This window comes from Dysidea avara, chromosome 12 (genome assembly GCF_963678975.1).
Source record: "Dysidea avara chromosome 12, odDysAvar1.4, whole genome shotgun sequence".
NCBI classification, from domain to species: Eukaryota; Metazoa; Porifera; class Demospongiae; order Dictyoceratida; family Dysideidae; genus Dysidea; species Dysidea avara.
The window spans coordinates 3,101,756-3,126,438 of record NC_089283.1 but is presented as its reverse complement, the minus strand read 5'-3'; the positions used below and the strand labels follow the sequence as shown (position 1 = coordinate 3,126,438).

Genomic DNA, 24,683 nt, shown 5'->3' with positions numbered 1-24,683 from the left:
GAGCTGAGCAATATAATAGTGTAAGGGTTTGGGAATTACAGGTAGGTGTAGAGGCCGGCTGTAAATAAGGAAACTTTGGGTGAAAAGAAGTCCCAAAGCTACTAACTTTGGGAGATCCATGCTTAAACAGCTAAACTGTAAAAAGGTGCAGCCTTCAAAAGATGAGAGTGAAAAAATTATGAAAATGAAGGTGGTGACCAAGAAATGGCTGCAATGATGTTAATAATGGCTGTACATTATTAACATTAACATCATTGCAGCCATTCCTTGGCAACCACCTTTAATATCACAACTTTTTTTACCCTGAAGATCACACCCTTTTACAGCTTATCTGTTTTATGAGGATAATATAGTTTGACATTTCATTCTCAGCCATTTATATACTGGAACAACAATGGAACCTAAACTTCCTGAATTAAGGACTCAATAGAAAAAACCTCCATAATAAAGACAAAAATTTGGTCCCAACAGGCCCAGTTAATGCACTTTATCTCTGAAAGAGGAAAACCTCTATATTACAGCAAAAAATGGCCAAAAAATTTAGGTCCCAAAATGTCCGTAATAGAGAGGTTCCACTGTATATTTGTAACCCCACGCACAAAATATCAAATGCTTATTTCAGAAATGGATTGCTAGCCTAACACTCTCATATTCCACTCTATCTTTTCTTCAGAACTGGTGAGTCTGGTTTCTGCAGCAGCTTTAATCAGACCCTGTGAAGCCACAAATTGAAGTTTTGGTCCACTCACACCCATACAGTGATATCTAATAAATAGATAAAATTAATACTTAGGCCAAATTTGTTTAGGCACTATAAAGTTACTACACAATGATTGTCATATCTACTAATGAAGCTTTGTATGCCAAAGCCACGTTTTGTCAAATTCAGTCCCATTTTTATACTGCATTCAGCTACTCGCCACAGTGCTTTAACCACATATATGAATTATCCCAAAAAACTTAAACAATTTCGTTAATTGAATTTTTCCATGACACCTGTAGGACTTGCCATTCATGTTAACATATGTAAGTACAACATTAGTTGCTGCTGACCCATAATCAAACTTTGCAAGTTACCGTAGAGTTGGGTTGTTAAGCACATGCACTTATAATTTTCAGAGAAAACTTTTGTAAAAATAATACTATCTGTTAAGCACATACGCCTAATTAATAATTATGGTGTGTTTAACACGAAATCACTATGTTGAAAAAGAGTAGTTTGTGGTCACCACGGCAGTGCATAAAGATATCTGACTCCATATCTGAGTGAAATCCTTTGTGATGAACAAGAATATCACAATCCAGAAGACTGATTTGCTGTATACATAGTGAAGGGAGATCTCAAGGGAGACGTACATATTAGCACTCAAGGAGATAATAATTTTCCAGTACTTCCAGATTTTCTTCTCGTGTCCCACCACAGGCTACTAGCCTACAATTGGCATGATATAAATCAGTTGTATCACATGTCCTCATGATTTACGTAATATAGACGCCCTTGGGCCTGCGACCCTCACTCTTGGGTGTACATATCAGGCATCAGGCAAATCACTCAGGCCCATGATACAACTATTACATATTCATTTCTATACTATTAATTGTTGTTCACTGTAGTTGCTGCAGGAATGTCATGTCACAGCCAGTGTAATGAGACATATCGGTGTTGGGGTCCAGCTGATACTGACTGTGTAGTGTGTAAAGTTTACCTGTACAGGAATGGACCTGAAGGTATCTGTGTTGACTCTTGTAAGTCTACTAGACTACAATTTCTAGCCCTGTAAGTGAACATCTTGTAAAAGCTGTATATATTAATCATATTTTGCTTTTTACAAGATTCTTGTATGGTGACAACTCTACGATGACATGTGAAGTATGTCATGAAGAGTGTAATGATTCTTGTTCTGGTCCAGTAAGTTCATTACACAATAATGTTGCATTGGCTTGTGTCATATATTACAGGAACCTAGTGACTGTTTTGGTCGATGTAAGAACTTTGCTCTTCCCACTGCCAACAACACTATCACTTGTGTTTCACAGTGTCCATTGGGTACTTATCCTAATGACACTAACTTCTGTCTTCCTTGTAACAGTGTGTGTGTACCACAAACTGGATGTACTGGACCTAGTGATCGTTTAGAAGATGGTGGATGTAATCGTTGTTATCATGTGTTGAGAAATTATAGTTTAGGTCAAGTTAGGTGTCTACCAGATGATGGCTGTATTGACAGAACATTTTTAAATCTTCCATTTGATCCTGTTGAACCATTTCCATTCCCAACAAGGTTTTGTGATCCTTGTCATGAACACTGTCAATCTTGTAGTGGACCTGAGGCCCATCAGTGTTCACAATGTTTAGTTGCATCAAGAGAAGACAGTCACAGTCGTTCCATTTGTGTTGGTAGTTGTGAAGATGGAGAATATGTCAGTGCCAAACGTTGTCTGTTATGTCATGAAGAGTGTGATGGATGTATTGGTGGGAGTCAACAAGAATGTATTGCTTGTCAGAATTTGAAGAACTTTTTGGGTGATGGTGACAGATTTGAGTGTAGGGCTTTAGGAAGATGTCCTGATAACAAATATGAGAATTTGCTTAATTTAACATGTGATCAATGTCATCCTTATTGTGCAGAATGTGTTGGTCCAGAGTCCACCAATTGTACATCATGTAATAATCCTCCAGGATATACCATCATTCCACCAGAAGATGATGATGATGTGGCACTACTTGGTTGCTGTGATCCTGGCTTTATGGCAGTACAAGAAAATCAAACATGTATTCCAGAAGTATCTATTGCTCCAATTGCGTAAGTAATTGAATAGTTACATATATCAGTTTTACATCACTATAATAATACAGGAGTGAAGATGAAACTCCAGTGGGTGCAGTGATAGGAGGAGTATTAGGTGGACTAGTACTGATAATTGTTATAATAGTAATAGTGATTACATTCTTCTGGAGAAGGTGTTATCTATCAGCAAGTTTTAAGGTATTATTTCTTTAGTGATAGTGCAAAGTTTTAAAAATGACCACAATATACAGGTTTCCAGTGGTGTATCGCACTTTGCTAACATTCAAGCAAGCGACGTAAGTTTTTTTTCTAGATGTATAAGTGTATAAATTATTGTTATAGAGCAAGTGATTAAAATAAATTGTAATATTAAGATTCACTCAAAAACAGCTAAGTTGTAAAAAAAGAGTGTAGCTCTCAAAAGCCTGGGTGAAAAAAGTTGTGAAATCAAAGGTGGCAACCAAGAAATGGCTGCAATTAATGATGTTAATGCTAATAAATTTTAACAATGCACAGCCATTATTAAAAATTTTTAGCATTAACATCATTGCAGCCATTTCTTGGCCACCACCTTTGATTTCACAACTTTTTTCCCCCAGGCTTTTGAGGGCCACACTCTTTTTTTACAGCTTGGCTGTTTTTGAGTGAATTTCACTTCTTTTAGTGTTTTCAAAAACCAAATCCTGCACCTTTTTACTGGGATATGATTTCCAGGCTGTTGTATCACAAGTTTTGCTAGCATATAGCACTTATTATGATGATTATGATGATGATGATGATGATGATGATTGGTGCAAGTCAGTTATACTAGTCTGCTCGCAGACCGCCTGGGGGTGAAACTAAGTTAATACTACAAATATACCACTGATCGATACGAAAATGGCTGTGATTTGATGAAATAACTACTAGATTGAGCCTCAAAGTGTTGCAACAATAGTATGGTGTTAATGTTCTAATAGAGCGCACGTTTTTGCTTTCTCTGAAATCATCTAATAGAACACACATAGAATGTTTTAGAACAATCTAGATTTTCTATTGGTAGATCAGTTTTACTTATTAAGCTAGAATTTTTACTTATTAAGCTAGAATTTTCATTTATAAGGTAAAAATTAAGTGAAGTGATCAGCCGAGATAGCAGTGGTTCAGTGGTTAAGGATGTAGGCATTAGGTATGGAGGTCCTTGGTTTGAACTCTGGTCACAAGGGCGGATCCAGGAGCTGGCAAGGGGAGGGGCACAGAAAAGTTCAGATTCACACCATTAAAAGGGGAATCAACTACTAGCTGCAATCTGTTGTAGTTGATATACACATAGCAGCAAATAATCACCTCTCAGCAGTGTTTCACTGTTGAATTGTGCCATTAGGCCATTGCAGAAGGTTGTGAAGTCTTAAAAGGCACTACAAAAGCTAAAGCATCTGTCAGACGATAATTATTTCTAGAGGCGCTTAATACGCACAAAGGTGCTGGTGGCAGTTTTTGTAGTAAAGAGAGGTATATGTCTACCAAAAAGTATTCATTTCTTGAGTAATAAACTACTATTGTCCTAACTGGAATTATCAAAGTGATAACTATATAATAGTTAGACGTCAAGAACCAGGGTTCTACGGGATTTAGAAAACTTGAAGGCCCTGGGCTGTAGCGCCCGAGCGAAGCGAGGGCGCTACTAAGGGCCTGAGGGTTTTCTAAATCCCGTAGAACCCAGTGGTTCTTGACGTCTAACTTATTTAGACTACAACTCGTTATTGTACCTTGAGTTGACAGCTGCTTGTAAACGAGAAATGCATGGCTAATTACTAGAAACAAGCCCTCTACACCTCCCTACATAGCGGGACCTCAGCGTGGCTGTTGCTACCCATTTAAACGCCCATGCGTTGCCAATGTTACAGGCGCGTGCTATGTATCGGAGTACTGGACTTGGCGACTGGACTACAACTCATTGTTGCTGTTGTTGTGCCTCGACAGCTGCTTGTAAGCAAGTAATGTAGTGTTGATTAGTACAAACAAGCCCATTACACCTCCCTCTAATTCAGTACGGCTGTTACTAGCCATTTAAACGCCCATGCATTGCCAATGTTACAGGCGCGTAATTATCGTGTTTCGTATCGCCTCAGAGCGTGGTCTCTATTGGACATGAGCGTGACTCTACGAGATTTAGAGACCACGTTTTCAGCCAATCAAATTTTAGTATCAAACTTGTTGTAGTCTAAAACTAGCTATTCTTCCTAAAAGGAAAGGGCATGCAGTGTAGGGGGGGGGCATTTGCCCCAAGTGCCCCATCCTGGATCCGCCATTGGGTCATGATCAGTTCATTTTTTTGACTTTTTTATGCACTTTTTTTTTTGCCCCCCAGTGACTGCTCTATTAGAGTATCTCGATTCCGCAATTTTACACTTGCTCAGTTTTTGCTTTATAACTTTGTAGCTGTACGTAACCACCAAAAGGCACTCCTACGATGATCAGCCTATGTACACACGAATTTTCAAGTTATTCCTCTACTCAGTTTACCCTGTAGCTGTGACAAAAGTTTCATCTTTTTTATGTGAATAAACGCTCTTAACTCCTTGGATATTTAACAGATTCATAGCAAACTTGGTACGCGAATGTACCTTTATATGCTTTTTACTTGTGCCAAATATCGATACAATGGAGTTACAAGTTTGCGTTTTATAGCAATTTTTGCAAAGTGTGTGAAAAGAAATCGAAGCCCCCGTGCCCCCCCTATGGTGAAGAAAAAAATGAAGAAATTAAAACGAAACTTTGGCCATTCATATCTCAGAAATGGCTAGGGAGATTTCCTTCAAATTTGATATGTGGCATGGTCTACCTGGCGGGCAGCTCTGTAGTGAAACTAGTTCCAATCGGATAAGGGATCATGGAGCTACAAAGGTGTGAAAATGACATTTTCTTTCTTCCTGTAAATATACTCACAGTGTGGCGCACCGACTTCTTGGGCCGCACGACACACTACCGTGTGTCTTGATTCAGCTCTACCATAGCTCTGTAGCTGGTTGGCAGTACAGGGTGGCCATTAGCTGTAAGGTAAGTGCGCCTAACTCCGGACAGCGCTTGCTTTCGGTGTGCTATCTCCGCCATGCAAGCGAATTACTCAATCCTTAAAATATGGTGATAAAGCCTATCCTATGGTGCATCAGTCCTACAAGTTTCATCAAAATATCTCCATCCGTCAAGGAGCTGCGCTCCAAAATTCAACTATGTGTAAATTTCGCGCATGCTCCTAACTCCGGACACTTTTTATCACGCCTGATACAGCACTTTCGAAGTTGATTTCGAATTTTAAACACCGCCACGTTAAACTTGCATCTATTGCCCACCTCATACTCGATTTTGAGAGTCATAGTACCTTTCGTTGCCAAGTTATGGGTATTCCAAATCTAGTGTATTAAGTTTGTTTCGTCACTTTTTGATTCTTCAACAGCCAAGACATACTAGTCTCGCATAGCCAGACCCTATTTCTCTGCACAGTGCTTATCGATTGGAAATTATAAGCGCCTGCTTTCGGAGCAGGCGCTTATAATTTCCAATCGATAAGCGCCGTGCAGAGAAATAGGGTCTGGCTACGCAAGGCTAAAGACATACGGGGTAACAGATTTGTCTGCGTCATCTGTTTTACAGCCTAGTGTTGCTTTAGCTAGTCTTAGTACATCGTCTTGCTTAGTGGATACTTTGGATACTGGCAAGGTTTTGACTCCTGTGGTTGCTTGTACTGAGTCAGTTGCTTCTGTCAGCAATGTTTCAATTAACACTTCACCAGTGCCAGTCAACAAGTCCTTAGTTAGTGCTCCACCATCTTTAGTCAGCAAATCCTCAATTGTTATTTCACCATCTACAGTCAGCAAGTCCTCAGTTAGTACTTCACCATCTACAGTCAGCAAGTCCTCAGTTAGTACTTCACCATCTACCATCAGCAAGTCCTCAGTTAGTACTTCACCATCTACCGTCAGCAAGTCCTCAGTTAATACTTCACTATCCACAGTCAGCAAGTCCTCAGTTAATACTTCACCATCTACAGTCAGCAAGTCCTCAGTTAGTACTTCACCATCTACAGTCAGCAAGTCCTCAGTTAGTACTTCACCATCTACAGTCAGCAAGTCCTCAGTTAGTACTTCACCATCTACAGTCAGCAAGTCCTCAGTTAATACTTCATCATCTTCAGTTAGTGAGTCATCAGTTGATAACTTAGTCAGCAAATCCTCATTAAATTTTAATACTTCATCATCTCCAGTTACTACAGCCGTTGCAGCTGATGATCCAGATCTTTTGTTATCTTCCCTTGAAGCCAGCCCCAGTCACACCCCGTCACCTATTTCAGATCTAAATGACTGTCCTTTGTGCAATAAGCATTTCTCCTCCTGTTCACATCTCTAGCAGCACATTAATTCTGTTCATATTTCAAGGTCTACCTTTCCACCTGCTGACTTTTTTTACTCTTGTAATCGTTTGATTTGCTCACAACCTTCCTGCCGTTGGGCTTCTCACTTACGTTTTCGTAATTCTGGATGTAGACGTCTTCTGAGTACAGGAAAACATTGTGGTGCACCACTTGTAAATGCTAATACTGTGTCAAGCATTCCCTTATCTCAGTTGTCCATCCCATGTGCCTCCACTCCCCCTATCATTGATGAACCTTCCTCCACTTCATCTGATCCATTACAAATTGGTTTAAACTCTGTTGCATGTGGCTCTTTTCAAGGTCCTGTGGCTATGGAATCTGAGATACTTACCTTTATGATGGACCATGTTATGGTTTGTCCTGTTAATACTATTGCCCATGTTCCTCGTAGTGTCCGCCCTCTTTTAGCCAGGGTCTTAAGTGTTGAACTTCGTAAAGCTTGCTCATCTGTTTGGGGTTTTGTTCGCTTGACTATGTTTGCAAAAGCTGTTCTACGCATTCCAGCTATTAATAGTCAACGTCACCGCTTTGTCATGCCTTCTGTTTTACTCGACCGTTTACATATTTGGAATCAGTCTGAGAGAATTCATAGCCTTTGGAATTCTTTGCTAGATGATCTCCAAATTTCTAAGCCTCGTGGAGGGGTTTCTCATGGTTTGTATTGTAAGGCTCGTGCTTTGTTTTGGGCTAGGGAGGGAAGATATAGTAATGCTCTTCAGACCCTTTCATCTCAGGGTGTTGTTAGTCATGATGATGATTCTGCATATGAAGATTTGCTCCATCGTCACCCTTCTTCGCCATGTCCAGATGTAAGTGTGTTGCCTTCTAAGCCTGCATTGATAGTTGATGACTCAATGGTTTTGTCTTGCTTGCGAGCATTTCCAAAGGGCACCAGCCCTGGAGCTTCCAAACTCCGTGCTCAACATTTGTTGGATGTGATTGCTGGGTCCACTGCTCCTGCCGCTCGTGATTGTCTTCTTTCTCTAACCTGTCTGATGAACCATTTGCTTTCTGGAAAAGCTCCTTCTTGTCTTTCTCCTTGGTTGTGTGGAGCTCCTTTGACTGTTTTGCTAAAGAAAGGTGGAGGGGTCCGCCCAATTGCTGTGGGTGAAGTAATTAGGCGTCTAGCAAGTCGATTATGTTGTCTTGCTGTTCGTCCTTCTCCCCCTAGTGTTTTTATCCCCTACGGTCAAGTGGGGGTTGGAATTCCTGGGGGGTTGGAGACTGCTATCCACGTTACTCGTCATTTTATTTACCAACATGCTTCTGACTCTTCCTTAGCTCTGTTAAAAATAGACATGAAGAACGCTTTCAATGAATGTAGTCGTACTGCTTTTTTCGAACGAGTTGCTGAAGATTTCCCAGAGATTTCTGCTTGGGTTAAGTGGTGCTACTCACAACCTGCTGAGCTTCGTTTTGGTTCTAGACGTATCATGGCCTCATCTGGTGTACAACAAGGTGATCCTTTGGGCCCTTTGCTTTTTTCTTTAGTTATGTTACAGTTTATTGATTTTGTCAAGCTTCATGATTTAGTCAAATTACATCTGTGGTATTTAGATGATGGGATATTTATTGGTTCGAAATCTTCCTTACTGAAGCTTTTAGATTCTTTCTCAATTCATGGTCCCCGATTTGGTCTCCATTTAAATCTGTCCAAGTGCGAACTATTCTGGCCTTCTGGAGACTCTTTCTCTGAATTTCCCACCAGTATCAACCAAGCTGGTGAAGGTTTGGAGCTTTTGGGATCTCCTATTTGGGGAACTGACAACTTTTTCGATCAGTTCTTGTTCTCTCGTTTAGCCAAGGTTACAGCTGCTCAAGACAGCATTGCAATTTTAGAAGACCCTCAAGTCGAGCTTCATTTACTACGCAGCTGCCTTGGAAGCTGCAAGATCATTCATCTTTTGCGCACAGTGCCATTCTGTATATTGCACTCCTTTTTAGAACAGTTTGATTCTAATCTTAAATCTTGCCTAAGTCGCATAATACAATGTAGTCTTCCTAATGATTCTTGGTGCCAAGCCACTTTACCATTTCGCTTGGGGGGTCTGGGCTTGCGCTCATCCTTTTCTTCCGCTGCTGCGGCCTTTTTGGGTTCATGTAATAGTGTTCGTCTCCTGGCTTCTCATCTTCTATCCCAGGACTTTCATGATCTAGTGTTTCCAAATGAAGAACATACTGTTGCTACCTTTGAAAGGTTTACATCTGATATCTTTATTCCCTCTGCTACCCAGCAGGACTTACAGGCTCTGTTAGATCAAAATCAGTATGACCAACTATTTGCTTCTTTCAACATCCGAAACCGTGCTCGACTTACTGCTCTCTCTCACTCATCTGGTACTAGCAGTGGATGGCTCAAAGCTATTCCTCAAGTCTCCCTTGCTCTGGCTATTCCTGGTCCTGAGTTTGTTGTTGGCCTTCGTTTGTGGCTCGGAATCCCTCTATTTCCACTTTCCCCATTATGTGTGTGTCTTACTTCCATTGACCAATTTGGTGACCATCTTCTAGAATGTTCTCATGGTCCTATGAGAATTCGTCGCCATGATGCTCTAGTTGACATTGTTTGTCATGCTTTGTCCCAGAGTCACTCAGGAGTTTTGAAGGAACAACGTGTTTCTTATGAAGATAATTCTCGCCCAGGTGATGTGTACCACCCTGACTTTCAGCATGGTCGTCCAGCTTATTTTGATGTGTCTGTTCGTAGCACTACCCAGCCTTCTCACATTTCTTTTTTCTTCTTCTTGTGCTGGGGTAGCTGCTGCAGCAGGTGAGTTAGCCAAGGACCAGAGACATCAAGATGCTGTAGAGGAGGCAGGGTGTGACTTTGTCCCACTTGTTGTAGAAACTTTTGGTTTTTGGTCACCATTTGCGCTTCAGACCCTTCGTACCATCGCTGAACGCACCACAACCAGAAGTGGTGCATCAACCAAACAGACTCGTAAACATTTGTTACAACAACTTTCAGTTTCTTTATGGACGAACAATGCCCGTATGATTTTACGGTACTGGGCTTTGCAGTGTGAGGACTCTGATTTTCCTTTCCCCAAACCCCTGTTGTAATTAATTGTGCTTGTAGTTTAGTTGTAGAGTAATTTGTATTGTAACTGTATTATAAAAAAATATATAAAATAATTAAAATTAAAAATTAAAAAATCTAGTGTATTTACGCAAATATTTATACAGCTTCAATGAGACTGGCTCTTACAAAATTGTCCATAGAAAGTGTTTGGCTGATTGTTTACAAACGAAACTTGGTACAGTGGTAATTCATAGTTGTCCCTCTGTACTGTATGAAAATCAGCCAGATAGCTCTTTGAGTTTGAGAATAAGCAGCGATTATCGAAGACTTTTTGATAATTTTTGCCACACACGGCAATAAATAATCACCTCGTTTAGACAAACTACCAGGACTTTTAAGCTGATTTTAGGATAACAGTATCATTGTATATGAAGCATTAACCACCTAAAAGTTCAAGTAAATGCTGCAGACAGTTTTGGAGATATGACGCCAAACATTGGAAGTGTCCGGAGTTAGGAACTGTCCGGAATTAGGCGCACTTACCTTACATAATTTGTGGCTCAGTCTGCAAACAGGTTTCCTTTCACACATTATGCAATATATGCAGAGATAAATATGTGGCAGATTTAATCAATCAGAACTTTACAATTAATTTGCTAAGATTTTCTCAGTAAATTTCACCCGAAATGAAACTTTTCAGTATACAATATTTTTGTAGCATTCAACAGTAACACCAGAAATTTAGACAAGTCCAACTATAATATTGTTCAGAAATGGTGGAAAAGATAGGTTGATTGTAGCAAAAAAAGATTCCTCTATGTGTCAAAAAGATAAACTCAATTACTTGTTGCTCATTCCCACCTCAGATGTTACTATTGCAGCAATGTGGACACTTTATACTGTCCATCATTTACAACAAATATAAAGCAATGTATTACCTTAACAGACAACCTACTATTGAAAAGACAGACAGATGGTCATTTATTATAGTTATATGACATATGTAACCTCAAACATTTCACAATTGTATTTTCACAAACCCATGAAATGGCAAAAATTTCATCCCTCACAAAATTTCAGCTATACAGTATATGAGCTGATGATCTGGAGGCACAGTTCCCCCATCTCAGAAGTTATATAAGTATTTATTAATACTGAAAATTTTGTACAGAGTAATTTTTGTGCACAAGTATTTAAATCGGAGCAATAAATTATGCTATCTGACTGGTCTTCATTAAACATGAGAGTCCAGTGTAGGGATAAGTTAGTGGATTCCATGAGTAGTTTACAGTGTGACATTTGTGTCATATAGTTATGGTATCCAAAGGACAGCCAGTAGTCAATATAAACTAGCACTAGGCCATAGTCATGCTTAGCCTCCTACTATTTGTTAATGAACATGCAATGATTATCCTATTAGAATACTGACTGTTATATTAGAGTATTTAAATATTTCTTTGGTTTAAGGATGTAAATGGATGGAGGGGGGAATAGACACATTCCCTTACTGGCCTTAATCCCCCTCATCTTTGAGGCCACCACTGAGTTGAACATTATTGAACTAGTAAGTATTGCGAATGGCTCTAGTGTGTGTTGTAGGAACTGGGAAAGGGTACACTTGCTCCCTGTGCACCCCTCCACCCTGATTCACCACTGCAATATTTGTTTTTGATGTCTTGTCAGCTAGGCTAAAAATATATAACAAATCATCATGTATTATGATTTTCTCTTTCTTGAGCACAAACTTATGACTAGCATTTATATTCATTACAATAAATTTACCATCCACCTGTTTAGTACAAAATGTACAGTGGCTATGAAACTGCGTGTATTCCATAAATGAGTATATACACAAACGAACTTTGACTATGCACATTTAAGCAGGTATTATTACTGTTTTACTTTTAGATATTACAACCTCCAAAATTAGCTGCCAATCAAGCACAACTAAGTACTGTACCAGAAACTGAATTAGATATGAGAGAGGAACTAGGAAGTGGAGCATTTGGAACTGTTTATAAAGTATGTTATAGCAGCTGTATAGCTGTTATATACATAGTTGAATTCCATCAATAGAAATTAGGAGTACATGTACAGATATATACTGTAGCTAACTAGTATAATTATATACCAAGTCAACTTGTATGCCATCATTGAAATATTTATTCATATGAAATCAGATATACACAGCTACATCAGTGAAGCATTCTGTAACTAAAACATAATACCATAAAAGTGTCAGACCAGGAGTTTATTTGAGGGGAAATCCATATAAAGCACAACAATAGACCTGGCCATATGCGAAGAACACACGTTTTTTTGTCTATACTGTGAGATCCAAGCGCAGAAGGCAGAAATAGACAGCTTAATGTCGACCATTACTACACTTCAAACTTCTCTAAATGATCTTAAACGCAAACTAGACCTTGTTAATCAACCACAGCAGACTTCTACTCAAATTGTTCGTGCTCCAGTTGTTGACAAAGTTTCAAACACTGTCTATCAAAATGCCACCAACATTGATAGGAAATTCAACATCATTGTATATGGTGTAGCAGAAAATCCCCAAAATACCAACAGACAACTCCGAATGAAAAAGGACATGGAAAACGTGATGGAGGCTCTGTCTGCAACTGATATTGACATTGAACCTAGTGATATAAAAGATTTGTATCGTCTCGGCAAGTATGACCAAAAGAGTGAGCGTCCCAGACCCCTTCTGGTGAAATTCCTTCGTTCAAACACAGCAATTGACATCCTAAGTTCTAAGTCTAAGCTTGAAGCTCCAATCTACATAAAACCTGATCTAACTCCCCAGGAGCATCAAAAGGAACGTTTATTATTGAAGGAAAGGAGATCCCTAATTGACAATGGTACCGAACGGAGATACATCAAAATAAGAAATGATTCCTTATACCTCAACAACAAGCTTCACTGCAAAGTGAGTACAGATGGTAACAAATTAGAGTATGTAACTGTATCAGCACAGCCACTTAATAATACCTCTGCCACAAGCATGGAGTCATCCTGACTCCCTGTTTCCACTATAACTAACTCAAATCCTGACTCAAATTCACAGGTATTTAATAACTCTACTAATAACCCAAACTCAAATAATGTATTAAGTGATTTGAAACTTTCTATTGTAAATTTCTGTAGTGTTACTAACAAACGAACCCAACTTGAAGTTTTTCTGGTTACCTATGCAATTGACATCATTATAGGGACAGAATCACATTTGAATGAATCTATTCTAAACTCTGAGGTTTTCCCAAATAATTATCAAACATACAGAAAAGACAGAAACACTTCTGGTGGTGGTGTGTTTATTTCCATAAAGAGCTCTATACCATGTACACAAATTAATGAAAATTCAACTATTGAAATAGTGTGGGCTCACGTTCATCTTGACAAGAACAATGACTTTATCGTTGGCTCCTTTTACTGTCCTCCTCACTCAAGTGATACAATAGTTGACAACTTGCAGTCTTCCATAGACACGATTAAGCAAAAGTATCCTCACACTCAAATCATTCTTGGAGGTGACTTTAATTGTCCAGGTATTGACTGGGAAAACAGTACACTAATAAATTCCTATGTATCATGTCACTTTCGTGAAAAACTTATTGACTTATCACACAACTACCAACTGTCTCAGTTAGTCACCTTCCCTACAAGAGCTCAAAATGTTTTAGACTTATGCTTTACTACTAATCCTAATTCTGTGATATCATGTGAACCACTTCCAGGCTTGAGTGACCACGACGCTGTTTTAGTATCCATCAAGATTCCTAAACATGTAATTAAACAACATCCCAGAACTGTTTACCTTTACAAGCTAGCTGACTGAGAAAAAATAAGAGAGGAATTATCAGACTTGTCACATGATTACTTTGAAATAAATCAAGCATCACCCCAAAGCTTAGATGAAAATTGGTCCTTCTTCTTACAAAATTTACAAGAAATAATAAACACTCATACTCCTACCAAGAAATTAAGTACAAGAATTCACCTTCCCTGGCTGTCTTCCGCTTTAAAACGACTCATACGTAAAAAGCAAAGAGTTTATAGAAGAGCAAAGCGTTATTGTCGAGATAGTGACTGGAATGAATATAAATCATTACAAAAAGAGGTAGATCATAAACTAAAGTACCAACACAAATCCTACCTGACAAACCTAACTTCATCACCAGACAGTAACAAAAAGTCTTTATGGCACTACATCAAGTCACGAAAACAAGAAAACAATGGTATTAGTACATTAATAAATCCTATAAATGGTCATATCATAACCAATCCTGTGGAAAAAGCAGACACCCTCAATCAACACTTTCAGTCTGTCTTTACATCCGAAGATAATAGTAACATTCCTGACAAAGATCCATCCTTATTTCCATCTTTACCTACATTTGAGATTACCGAACAAGGAGTCTACAACTTGTTAAGTACCTGTGACACATCCAAATCCCCAGGACCTGACTCCTTGCATCCGTATGTACTGAAGGCCACAGCTGCCGAATTATCTCCCATTCTAACTCATATTTTCAAACAATCACTAGAATCTGGTGAAGTCCCATTACAATGGAAGCATGCCTATGTCACCCCAATATTTAAAAAAGGTTCCAAAGCTCACCCAGGCAACTACCGTCCTATCTCACTCACCTCAGTAGTTTGTAAAACAATGGAGCATATCATCGTGAGTCAAATTATGAAGCATTTGGAGGACCACAATATTCTTTCAGACAACCAGTTTGGATTTAGATCAAAACATTCCTGTGAGACTCAACTACTCATTACTGTGAATGACATTGCAAAAGATATTGACAGGAACCTGCAAGTTGATGCTGCTATATTAGACTTTTCTAAAGAGTTTGACAGAGTAGCTCATTCTAGACTTCTCTACAATTTAAATTACTATGGTATAAGAGGAACTGTCTTACAGTGGCTAGAGTCCTTCCTTCATGGTCATACCCAACAGGTTGTAGTAGAAGGCTCTAGATCTTCTACATGTCAAGTTACATCTGGTGTTCCACAAGGTTCCGTACTTGGTCCTGTGTTGTTCCTAATTTACATTAACGATATTGTAACAAACATCAAGAGTGAAATTAGATTATTTGCTGACGACATTCTACTCTTTAAAACTATAGCTACGCCCAACGATCACAGAATACTGCAAAATGACTTAGATTCCTTAACACAATGGGCTAGCAACTGGCTGATGGAATTTAACATTCCCAAATGCAATATTTTACAATTTACAACCCACCACAGTAAAAGCACTTTTACATATAAAATGTCTAATATTCCAATGAATATTGTATCAGAGCACACCTATCTTGGTATCCGCCTCCATCATACACTATCATGGGAACCTCATGTTAACTATATTTGTGGAAAGGCAAACCGTCTTCTTGGATTTCTGAAAAGGAATTTATATAATGCCCCAATACAAATCAAAGAACACTTGTACAAACAATTACTGTTACCTTCTATTGAATACTGCTCAGCCATCTGGGATCCTTATCACCAAACAACAGTTAGCAAATTAGAAATGATCCAACACCGAGCTGCAAGATTTGTTCTTAATAAACCATGGCACAGATCCAGTCAACAACACAGTATTATAGATATGCTTAATTACCTTCAATGGCCAAGTTTAAAAAGTAGAAGGAATGCTAGACTTATATTATTATTCAAGATTGTAAGAAACTTACTGGTGCTACCAAATCATTGTTTACCCCAACCAACCCCTGTATCATATACTCGTGCCAATAATCCCCTCAAATTTGCACAGCTGCAATCCAGAATTGATTTATATAAGTCAAGACTCACGGTAGTGAGTCGCGCGGCCAGTAAAGCAGAAACGCGCGCCGCAGACAATAAATGACGCGACCACTACGTGAGGATTTTACAAGAACGAACGTTGTCAAATTCGGCCTTCCTGTAATCCACCGGTCACTTACGCTATCCCTCTGAAACTCTGGAGTTGAACTCATTGTGTCACTAGTAACTACCACACAAGCAGTGAAGCAAATCCATGCCGATTGTTTCGTGATCGAGGTTGCCGACATCAAAGGGGAAGTTTCATTTTTTTTTTTTTTATCGCATGCGGTTAGACGCAACCGCAGGTATATGCCTTGCGTTCCTTTGTGCATTCCGAACATTGATTGCCCTGTTATCGCTTCAGTATTCACTCAATCACCTCAAGATTCACATCATCGATTTCACCATACATAATTACCCTACAGTCGTGATTTCAGCACCAAACGAAGTTTCAGTCGTCCTCAGTCGACCTAGAGGCCAAATACAAATCCCAGATTGTTGTTTTCCGCAATACTCGCTTGGCATGTAGGGCAATGTGTCTTTAAACTGTTCTGAAAGTTTCGTTCAGATTGAAACATTTGTTTTCGAGAATGGCTAGTTTGAAATTAGTCGCCCCCACGTCATTTGCTCTCTAAGAATTTTACTCGGAATTTAAAGAATGACGCAGAGCACAACTGCGGTCTCTGGGTATTGATGAACTGGCGCTCTATGTAGTTAATCAGTACATATAGCCACCAAGAAGTGTGCTGCCATAGATTATAGTCCATAGATATAATCTATGGTGCTGCATACCATCCTTCGTTTTGAAATTAGTCGCCCCCACGTAATTTGTCCTCTAAGGGCGCGGCTTAAAGAATGACACAAGAGTACAACTGCGGTTACCAGTTGTTGACACAAGCTGTGAGTAATTAGCACATGTACCTAGCTTAAAAGGAAGTGTGCAAAATCGCCTAATACAATTGTCACCATGCATTATTGCATTTTATAGCACCCCCACACAAAATTACACATGTAATTACAACATACAGAGGAGACACATAAATACCAAACGCTTTTCACAACAATAATGTAAGAATTGTACAATAATGATTGTAATATAACTGCTATGCAAATGTTTTCCAGTGGCCCGCCATGGTAGCAAGTCTCACATGATGGCATGTATACTGATTCATCCAAACACAATGGGAGTAACGAGTAAGTATGATGACAACAAGTTGGTATGACTCCATTTGTAGAATCCAGATGAGTGGGTGCGGCTCCAGTATGTCTAAACAGTTAACAAACATTCCTGTTATAAATACGTGCTAGAGTTGCAATATAATAGTATAGTATTTAAATGCAATAATACATAGTCTCCATTGCATCACTATCAAACGACACTAAGTGGAGAAAATTGTTGCATCTCTAGTATGTACACTCTATCAGTACAACCTATCTTAATGGCCACTAGTATAGAAAGACAACTACTCTTGAAAAGCCAATTCCAATTGAGAATTTATACACTGTTACCTGCTGAATGAGTGAAGGTGGCGATAAACAAGTTCCACCGTAATTTATACACGTGATCTGATCCTGTATATTCTGTCAGTGGATGAGATCCACTTGGCCAGGACAAAATGTGACTCAAGTGCCCTGGATGATCCATACTCAACCAACTTATGACCCAGTGGCACAATGGAACTGACTATTTATAGAGAATACAATTATATTTATTTCTAAGATGTGTGGATGTGTGGACACATTACAACACATTACATGTATATACAAGACATGCTACGTACTGTTTTAGCATTTCAAGTCACCACATTATACACGTACCAGTCAACAATGCTTCATAGTGCCCATCAGTAAACCTGAAGAAAAGTTACGAAAAATAAAAATTCACATAAGTACAATGAAACCTCATTAATATGGCAGGCTGTGGGACCAAAAAATTTGGCCTGAATAACAAGGTGGCCTTATTAATGAGGTCATAAGTAATGCTTAGCTATATTTGGGACCTACTAGAAGTGGCCAATATAATGAGGTGTCTTATTAAAGAGGTGGCCACTAAGTGAGGTTTCACTGTACATATAGTTCACAATATTGTGAACAATATTAATGGTTAACAATATACACTGAAACCTGCAGGTCACTTCTTGTGGAAGATTGCTCTCTACACAAAATGACACATTCAGAGATTGTATTTAGATGGATGATACAGTAATGCATTGTGACTTCAATACTCGTGATGTGTCACTGCTAGGCAGCAACCATATACACGGCACTGCCACATCGCACTTGCTCGCACACACAATTTTGCTAAAGATTTTACAAATTGATAATTAAGGGGTGTGGCAACTAGCTGTTTCGCTCGCAAGACTGTGTGGCAGCTGTTTCCCTTCTGTACAAGTGGCCACCAAGACAGGTCCACTGTGGATGAAAGCCAGGCATTAGATATTTGGTATTTCATGTGTTGAAGACATTCCAGGGCTTCTGGTAGTCTCAAAGCTCACCACAGTTTAACTCAGGCAGTGTTGTGGTCACCACTAAACTACTGGAATGCTGTGTTATGTTCATCTTATGCTTGGCTACTATATTGTAGAACTGAAATGGATACTCTGAAAAATATATCCTATGGATAATGACTTCATCACTTTCTTCATCAGGAGCTTATAAAGACCAATAGTGAAACTTTTTACACTTGGGGCTGACAGTCAACTGCCTATGTCTGAAGCAGTGCTTTTGGTGCTCTAACAGATTGGCTGCCCCCTTGCTGCCAGCACTCACTGTCTCACACGCTGTCATACACTAAATCCATCTCTATAGCCAGTTAGAACAGCATGCTTCTTACCTTTTTTTAAGGCCGCATAATGCAGCCACCTCTTTATAAGGCAAGGTTAGAAAATTTTGTCCCTACAGCCTGAATAATGACCAGTTTTCACTGTACTATTAGTGATTAGTGATCATGGGGGATTATTTATTAAGATACTAAGATATACAAACGCTACAACCTCTAAATATAGCAGTAAATTTTTTACCCTGGTCCAATGTCTCGTAATAATCGTGACTTCGTGAGAGACTCTACTGTGACAAATACATGTAACTAGTATCATGATATGTGCTAATCGCCTTTTTACAATTAAGTTTTACAACACAAATACATGTATAGTTAAACTCACCAATTGCGACTAAATCACTTCAACACGAAAAGACAAGTAATGAGACAACCTTGGAGACAACAGCCACACAAGCCTATTCTGGTGCGTTTATTTAGTAGTAATATAAATTTTAAAGGCGTTTATTTACAACAGGACATAATTACGCGCCCCTCTATTGTCTCTGTACATACTTGCCTTTTCTTTACTATTCTCCTTTCATTTCACAAGATCTCTTGGCAGGGGCGTAGCTTCTTCACTTGAATTAGTCAATGCTTGAAGTAGATTGAGATACTCTAATAGAACAGTCACATTTCTACAAGTGCCATATTTTTATATTGTAAAGTCTGTAAGTAGCTAGTAATTTAAACTATACAATCCGATGCTAAGCAGAAGTTGTAACTATGCTAAATATTGATTGCTGTGTTACAGCTGTTTTGTGACTGCTCTAATAGAGTATCTTGATCGTTTCAATGCAGTACAAGATGAAAGGCAAAGTGTCGTTAAGGGTTTACTAGTTAAAATGGGTGTTAGTTGACTGCAGTTGCATGCCACTAACAGGGCCGTCCAGAGAAATTAGAGGGCCCAGGGAAAAGAGTTAAAGAGGGGCCCAGGGGCAAGGAAGGGTCTAGATCCTGACTGCTCTATTAGAGTATATCGATCTTTCTTTAAACAGGTATTCAAGTGGCCCCTTTCGGGCTGTGGTAGGGGGCAAAATACCCCAGTTACCCCCAATGTGGGAGGCCCTGGCCACTAAAATTACAGATATATTTTAATATTCTGTCACTGTAATCTGCGGTTTCTGTCAAAACCATGGAAACTCACCTACTGTTATCAACAGTGCATTGCTTATTCTAACAAAAAGTATTGAAATACCATCCAAAAACAGCTTATAGCTGTAAAAAAAGTGCACGTCCAAGTAAAGCAGAGTTAACTGCGACAAAAAGTAATAATGCGGCCATGTGCGAGGTGTGCAAGTTGTAAAATTAATATTAGCTAATCAGATAATACAATGTTATTGTTAACGTGTTAATGAGAACTATGTGATGATGCTAGTTTTTAAGTGTGTAAGCATCTTCATAAATGCCACATAAATTTAATTCTCAATAAAGCAATGTGTATAGATTCTCTGATAGTAATAAATAGTTTGAGTTTGGCCGCCTTTCCTGTATACAGCAATGCTACGAACAAAGGAAAGGTGGCCAAACTCAAACTATTTATTACTATCAGAGAATCTATACACATTGCTTTATTGAGAATTAAATTTATGTGGCATTTATGAAGATGCTCACACACTTAAAAACTAGCAGCATCACATAGTTCTCATTAACACGTTAACAATAACATTGTATTATCTGATTAGCTAATATTAATTTTACAACTTGCACACCTCGCACATGGCCGCATTATGATATCATTACTTTTTGTCGCAGTTAACTCTGCTTTACTTGGACGCGCATTTTTTTTACAGCTATAAGCTGTTTTTGGATGGTATTCTTTTCTGCCAAGAACAATTATTGATTGGAATAACTTGAAAATTGACAACATTGACACAATTAACCTTGACACTTTTAAGAACATTATAGATAAGCTAAACAATTTGTGATTTGTAATGCGTGTTGCCCCTGGTGGGCTTTGCTAATTAATAATAATAAATAAATAAATAAATAAAAAAAATGCAGATTCCACACACACCCGCCCACATATATACACTAAGAATATGATGATATAAAGCTGAAGGTTTGTACACACAGGGATACTGGCAACCTGAAGGAGACATTAATAAATACACAGTAGCCATTAAAGTATTGAAAGAAACTTCTCCAGCAAGTCAAAAAGAACTGCTCCAGGTAAGGTTTTATTTTGAAGTGTCACTTTGGTCAACTCACACATTAAATTGTAGGAAGGTGTTACTATGGCCTCCATTGATAATGAGTATGTAGTACGACTGTTCTGTGTGTGTCTTGGAACAAGAATGATGCTTGTGTCTGAGTTTGTGCCATTTGGATCACTGAAAGATCACTTGAAGAATTTCAAATCAGAGATAAATGCTGAAGCACTGCTGACCTTTGCAACACAAGTGGCATCGGTACGCTAACTAGTACAAACAGGGCCGCCCACAGGGGGGGGCAACTGGGGAATTTTGCCCCGGGCCCCAGCCTGAAAGGGGCCCCGGGAGGCCCCATGAAGGGCCCCCTGAATACCTGTTTAAAAGATCGATATACTCTAATAGAGCAGTCAGATCTAAATACTCTAATAAAGCAGTCACAGTATTCTTCAGAGGAGCAGTGTAGCAAGCTTATAGATAAGGAGATATGGTTGGTGATGGGTAGTTATTGTCATTGCCAGCAGGTTGCGACCTTTTTTTTTTTTTTTTTTTTTTGGTCTTCACCTTACAACTTGGTGAAGGGCCCCACTTTAACTCTTTGCCCTGGGCCCCTTAATTTCTCTGGGCGGCCCTGAGTACAAAGTAAACTAACACTTTACATTGTTTATAGTCTGGCAGATAGCAGGCCGAAAATTGCAATTTGTATTTTTAAAATGTCCTATATAATGTTCCACCTGCTGGACAGGTGTCAGCATTGATAATTTTGTCATGGCAACAGAAGTTTAATTATTGCATAGAAACCGTTCAAACAATTCCTTGTAGGTTAGCAAAGATTGCTTAATAATTGTGTAACCTATGAACAAGTTATACAATTGATATCACAAATTGACACATAAATCGATCACATTCACATAATTATGGTTTAAGCACCACCTACAGTAAATCTGTTTAACAGTGGACATGTAATGATTCATACTGTGCATAGTTACATATTATTTCTACAGGGTATAAAATATCTAGAGAGCATTAGGATGGTTCATCGTGATTTAGCTACCAGAAATGTGTTAGGTGCAGTGTTGTTTATAATACAGTGTATGTTAATATAAATTGTATCTACAGTTCAAGGACCACAACATGTTAAAATAACTGACTTTGGTCTTACAAAGATTCTTGACATTGGAGAAACAACTTTTAAATCAGCAAAAGGAAAAGTGCCAGTAAGATGGTTAGCTCCAGAGTCTCTTATTAACAGAATTTACACTCACAAGTCAGATGTGTGGTCCTATGGTAAGTTGCAATAGCGGATCCAGGATGGGGCATTTAGGGCATATGCCCTCCCCCCTTCACCTTGTGGAGGAGCCATACTTCCTTTGATTAAATCAAATACTAAAGGCCTATAACTCATGAAAATGTGTGCATTTTACTAGCATTTATTACAAAATCAAAGCGAACCAAAGTCAAACTAGGTTACTAGCTGAGAAATGGTTACCCAGCACCTTTGTGCATACTAAGTGCCTCTAAAAATAATTATTGTGTTGCTGATGTTCAAGACGTTCATAGCTTTTTAAAAAGCTTTAAAGATTTCACAACCATCTGCAAAGGGGAGGTCCAAATTCTCTTGCAGTTTTGAAGCAACACGTAATCACCTCTTAGTAATGTCTCACTGTTGAATTTCACCTTTTTGGCCTTGCCTGTTTGTGCCCCTCCCCTTGCCAGCTCCCTGCGTTGTGTACAATAATAAAGTGGACAACTCTGAAATTCCTGTAAGGCATTGCTGTGTCAACAACTCTGACTAAATGTACAAATGTGACTGGATTTGGAAAACAATCCAAACCACACATTACAAGTTTTCAGATTAACGATTTTTAAAGATTACAAGTCAACCAAAAACAATAAGCGTGCGTATGAAATTTATACAAGCAATCTAGCTATTACCTTTTAGGCCATTTCCAGTGCTTGCAGCTGCTTGTACAGTTTCCCAGCAAATAAGATAGAGAATCTGAGCAGTTGGGCGAGCAAAGTAGTATCATGAGTACTCACAAAGGATTGGAGGGTGAGGGTGGTGGAGTGGCAAGAAATAGACTTTGAAATAGTGGCACACCACAACTGAACAAGATTACAGAACAGTGCTGGCTTCTTAGTGGCTGATATACAGCAAAATCAACAGAGAAAACATTTGGCCAACCATATCAGGTCATCCAGCAGTTCACCACTGATTCTTGCAAAGCCAAGTCCTTCACAAGGCCAGAAACCATCGTTCAAGCTCACCACACCATCCAGAAAAGACGTCTTGTAAAAGTCGCCCTGAGTATTTTGAATAATGCTGGGGTCAAAACTAATCGTAAGATAGTGTAGCTATCCACTGGTGGTGTTAGTTTGATTTTGCCTGATGTGCGATTTAGATTGGTTTTGTAAATTCTAGTTACAAATGTTGATGCAGATACAGCAATATAAGTTTTTTTTGTCAATTCATGTTACAGTATAATATATAATATTAAAATGTATGTATTTTCAGGTGTAACAGTATGGGAGATACTTACATTTGGTGCTAGACCTTATCCTGGTATAAAAGCTCATGAACTATTGGGAGCCATTTATAAAGGAGTGAGATTAGAACAACCACTAACTTGTTCACCAGACATGTACGCTGTACTACTAAAATGTGAGTTTGTTATTTGATTAATACAACATGCACAGTACAACCTTGTGATAGGCTGGACAGTTGACTCTAATGCTCGTCTATCATTTACTGAACTAGAAAGTATAATGGAACACTTTCTTAAGAATGAACCAACAAAATATGTCTTGACTGTTGTAAGTGTACTAGTAATATCACTGAGCATGCACAATGTGTGAACTGGTTCTTTAGAGTGATTCAGTCTTACAAAATTATGATCTACCAGAAAGCAGTGAAGACGCTACTTATGAGCATGCATATTCAACTGAAAATGATGTTGATACAACTGGCTACATCAAACCATCACAACTGAATACTGCACAATGTCAGTATGACACAATTACAGACCCTATACCAACTAACAGTAACAATGAGGATCACAGCAATGATGTGAAAAAATACCTGAGCATCAAATAGATAACCAGCTGAAATACCATTACATTATGTAGTTATAGTGCAATTAATGTATATAACAGTGTCACATTTAGATGGTATCATCTTGCATAATTACATTTTAACAGTTTGTAACAGCAGTTTTACTGTATTTGTCAAAATGACAGGGTACTGTAGCACCAAAAAGGCACAAGTGTGCTTCACTCAACATACAAAAAGAACAAAACAACTACAAACTACAAGGACAAAAGATAATGCATGGAGTACAAAGCAAACATAACAATGGTACAAAAAGACTAGCAAACAAGCAAACACAATAACTAGAATTCTCACATACAAACAAGATGACAATCGAGCATGTTAAAAGAAGTTACAGACTTCACTTTAAGCACATCAATCAATATAATATTATTATTTCATATTAGTGACAGTTGATAGACCGTACTGTTGAGGTACAATATTGGCTTCAGTACAGGATGTATTACAACAGAAAGTTTAGAGATTTTTTCATAAGTATAGCTTACTAGCATTGACACAGGTAGTTATGATAATCAGATGAACAAGACTTGGCCAGTGCAGTATATCAAGACAATCATCGGGTAATCT

General features: G+C 38.6%; 1 protein-coding gene across 1 annotated transcript; it reads left to right on the top strand.

The window, feature by feature from the left end:
* The first annotated feature begins 1,858 nt into the window (after positions 1 to 1,858).
* On the top strand, positions 1,859 to 24,115 carry LOC136241287 (epidermal growth factor receptor-like). Its single transcript, XM_066032485.1, has 12 exons — positions 1,859 to 1,909; positions 1,957 to 2,804; positions 2,858 to 2,987; positions 3,041 to 3,085; positions 12,128 to 12,241; positions 20,934 to 21,029; positions 21,083 to 21,268; positions 22,012 to 22,075; positions 22,127 to 22,294; positions 23,523 to 23,669; positions 23,721 to 23,821; positions 23,877 to 24,115. Exons 1-12 carry the CDS (start codon positions 1,859 to 1,861, stop codon positions 24,099 to 24,101), a joined length of 2,175 nt encoding a protein of 724 aa, XP_065888557.1. The 3' UTR covers positions 24,102 to 24,115.
* The last annotated feature ends 568 nt before the right edge of the window (positions 24,116 to 24,683 follow it).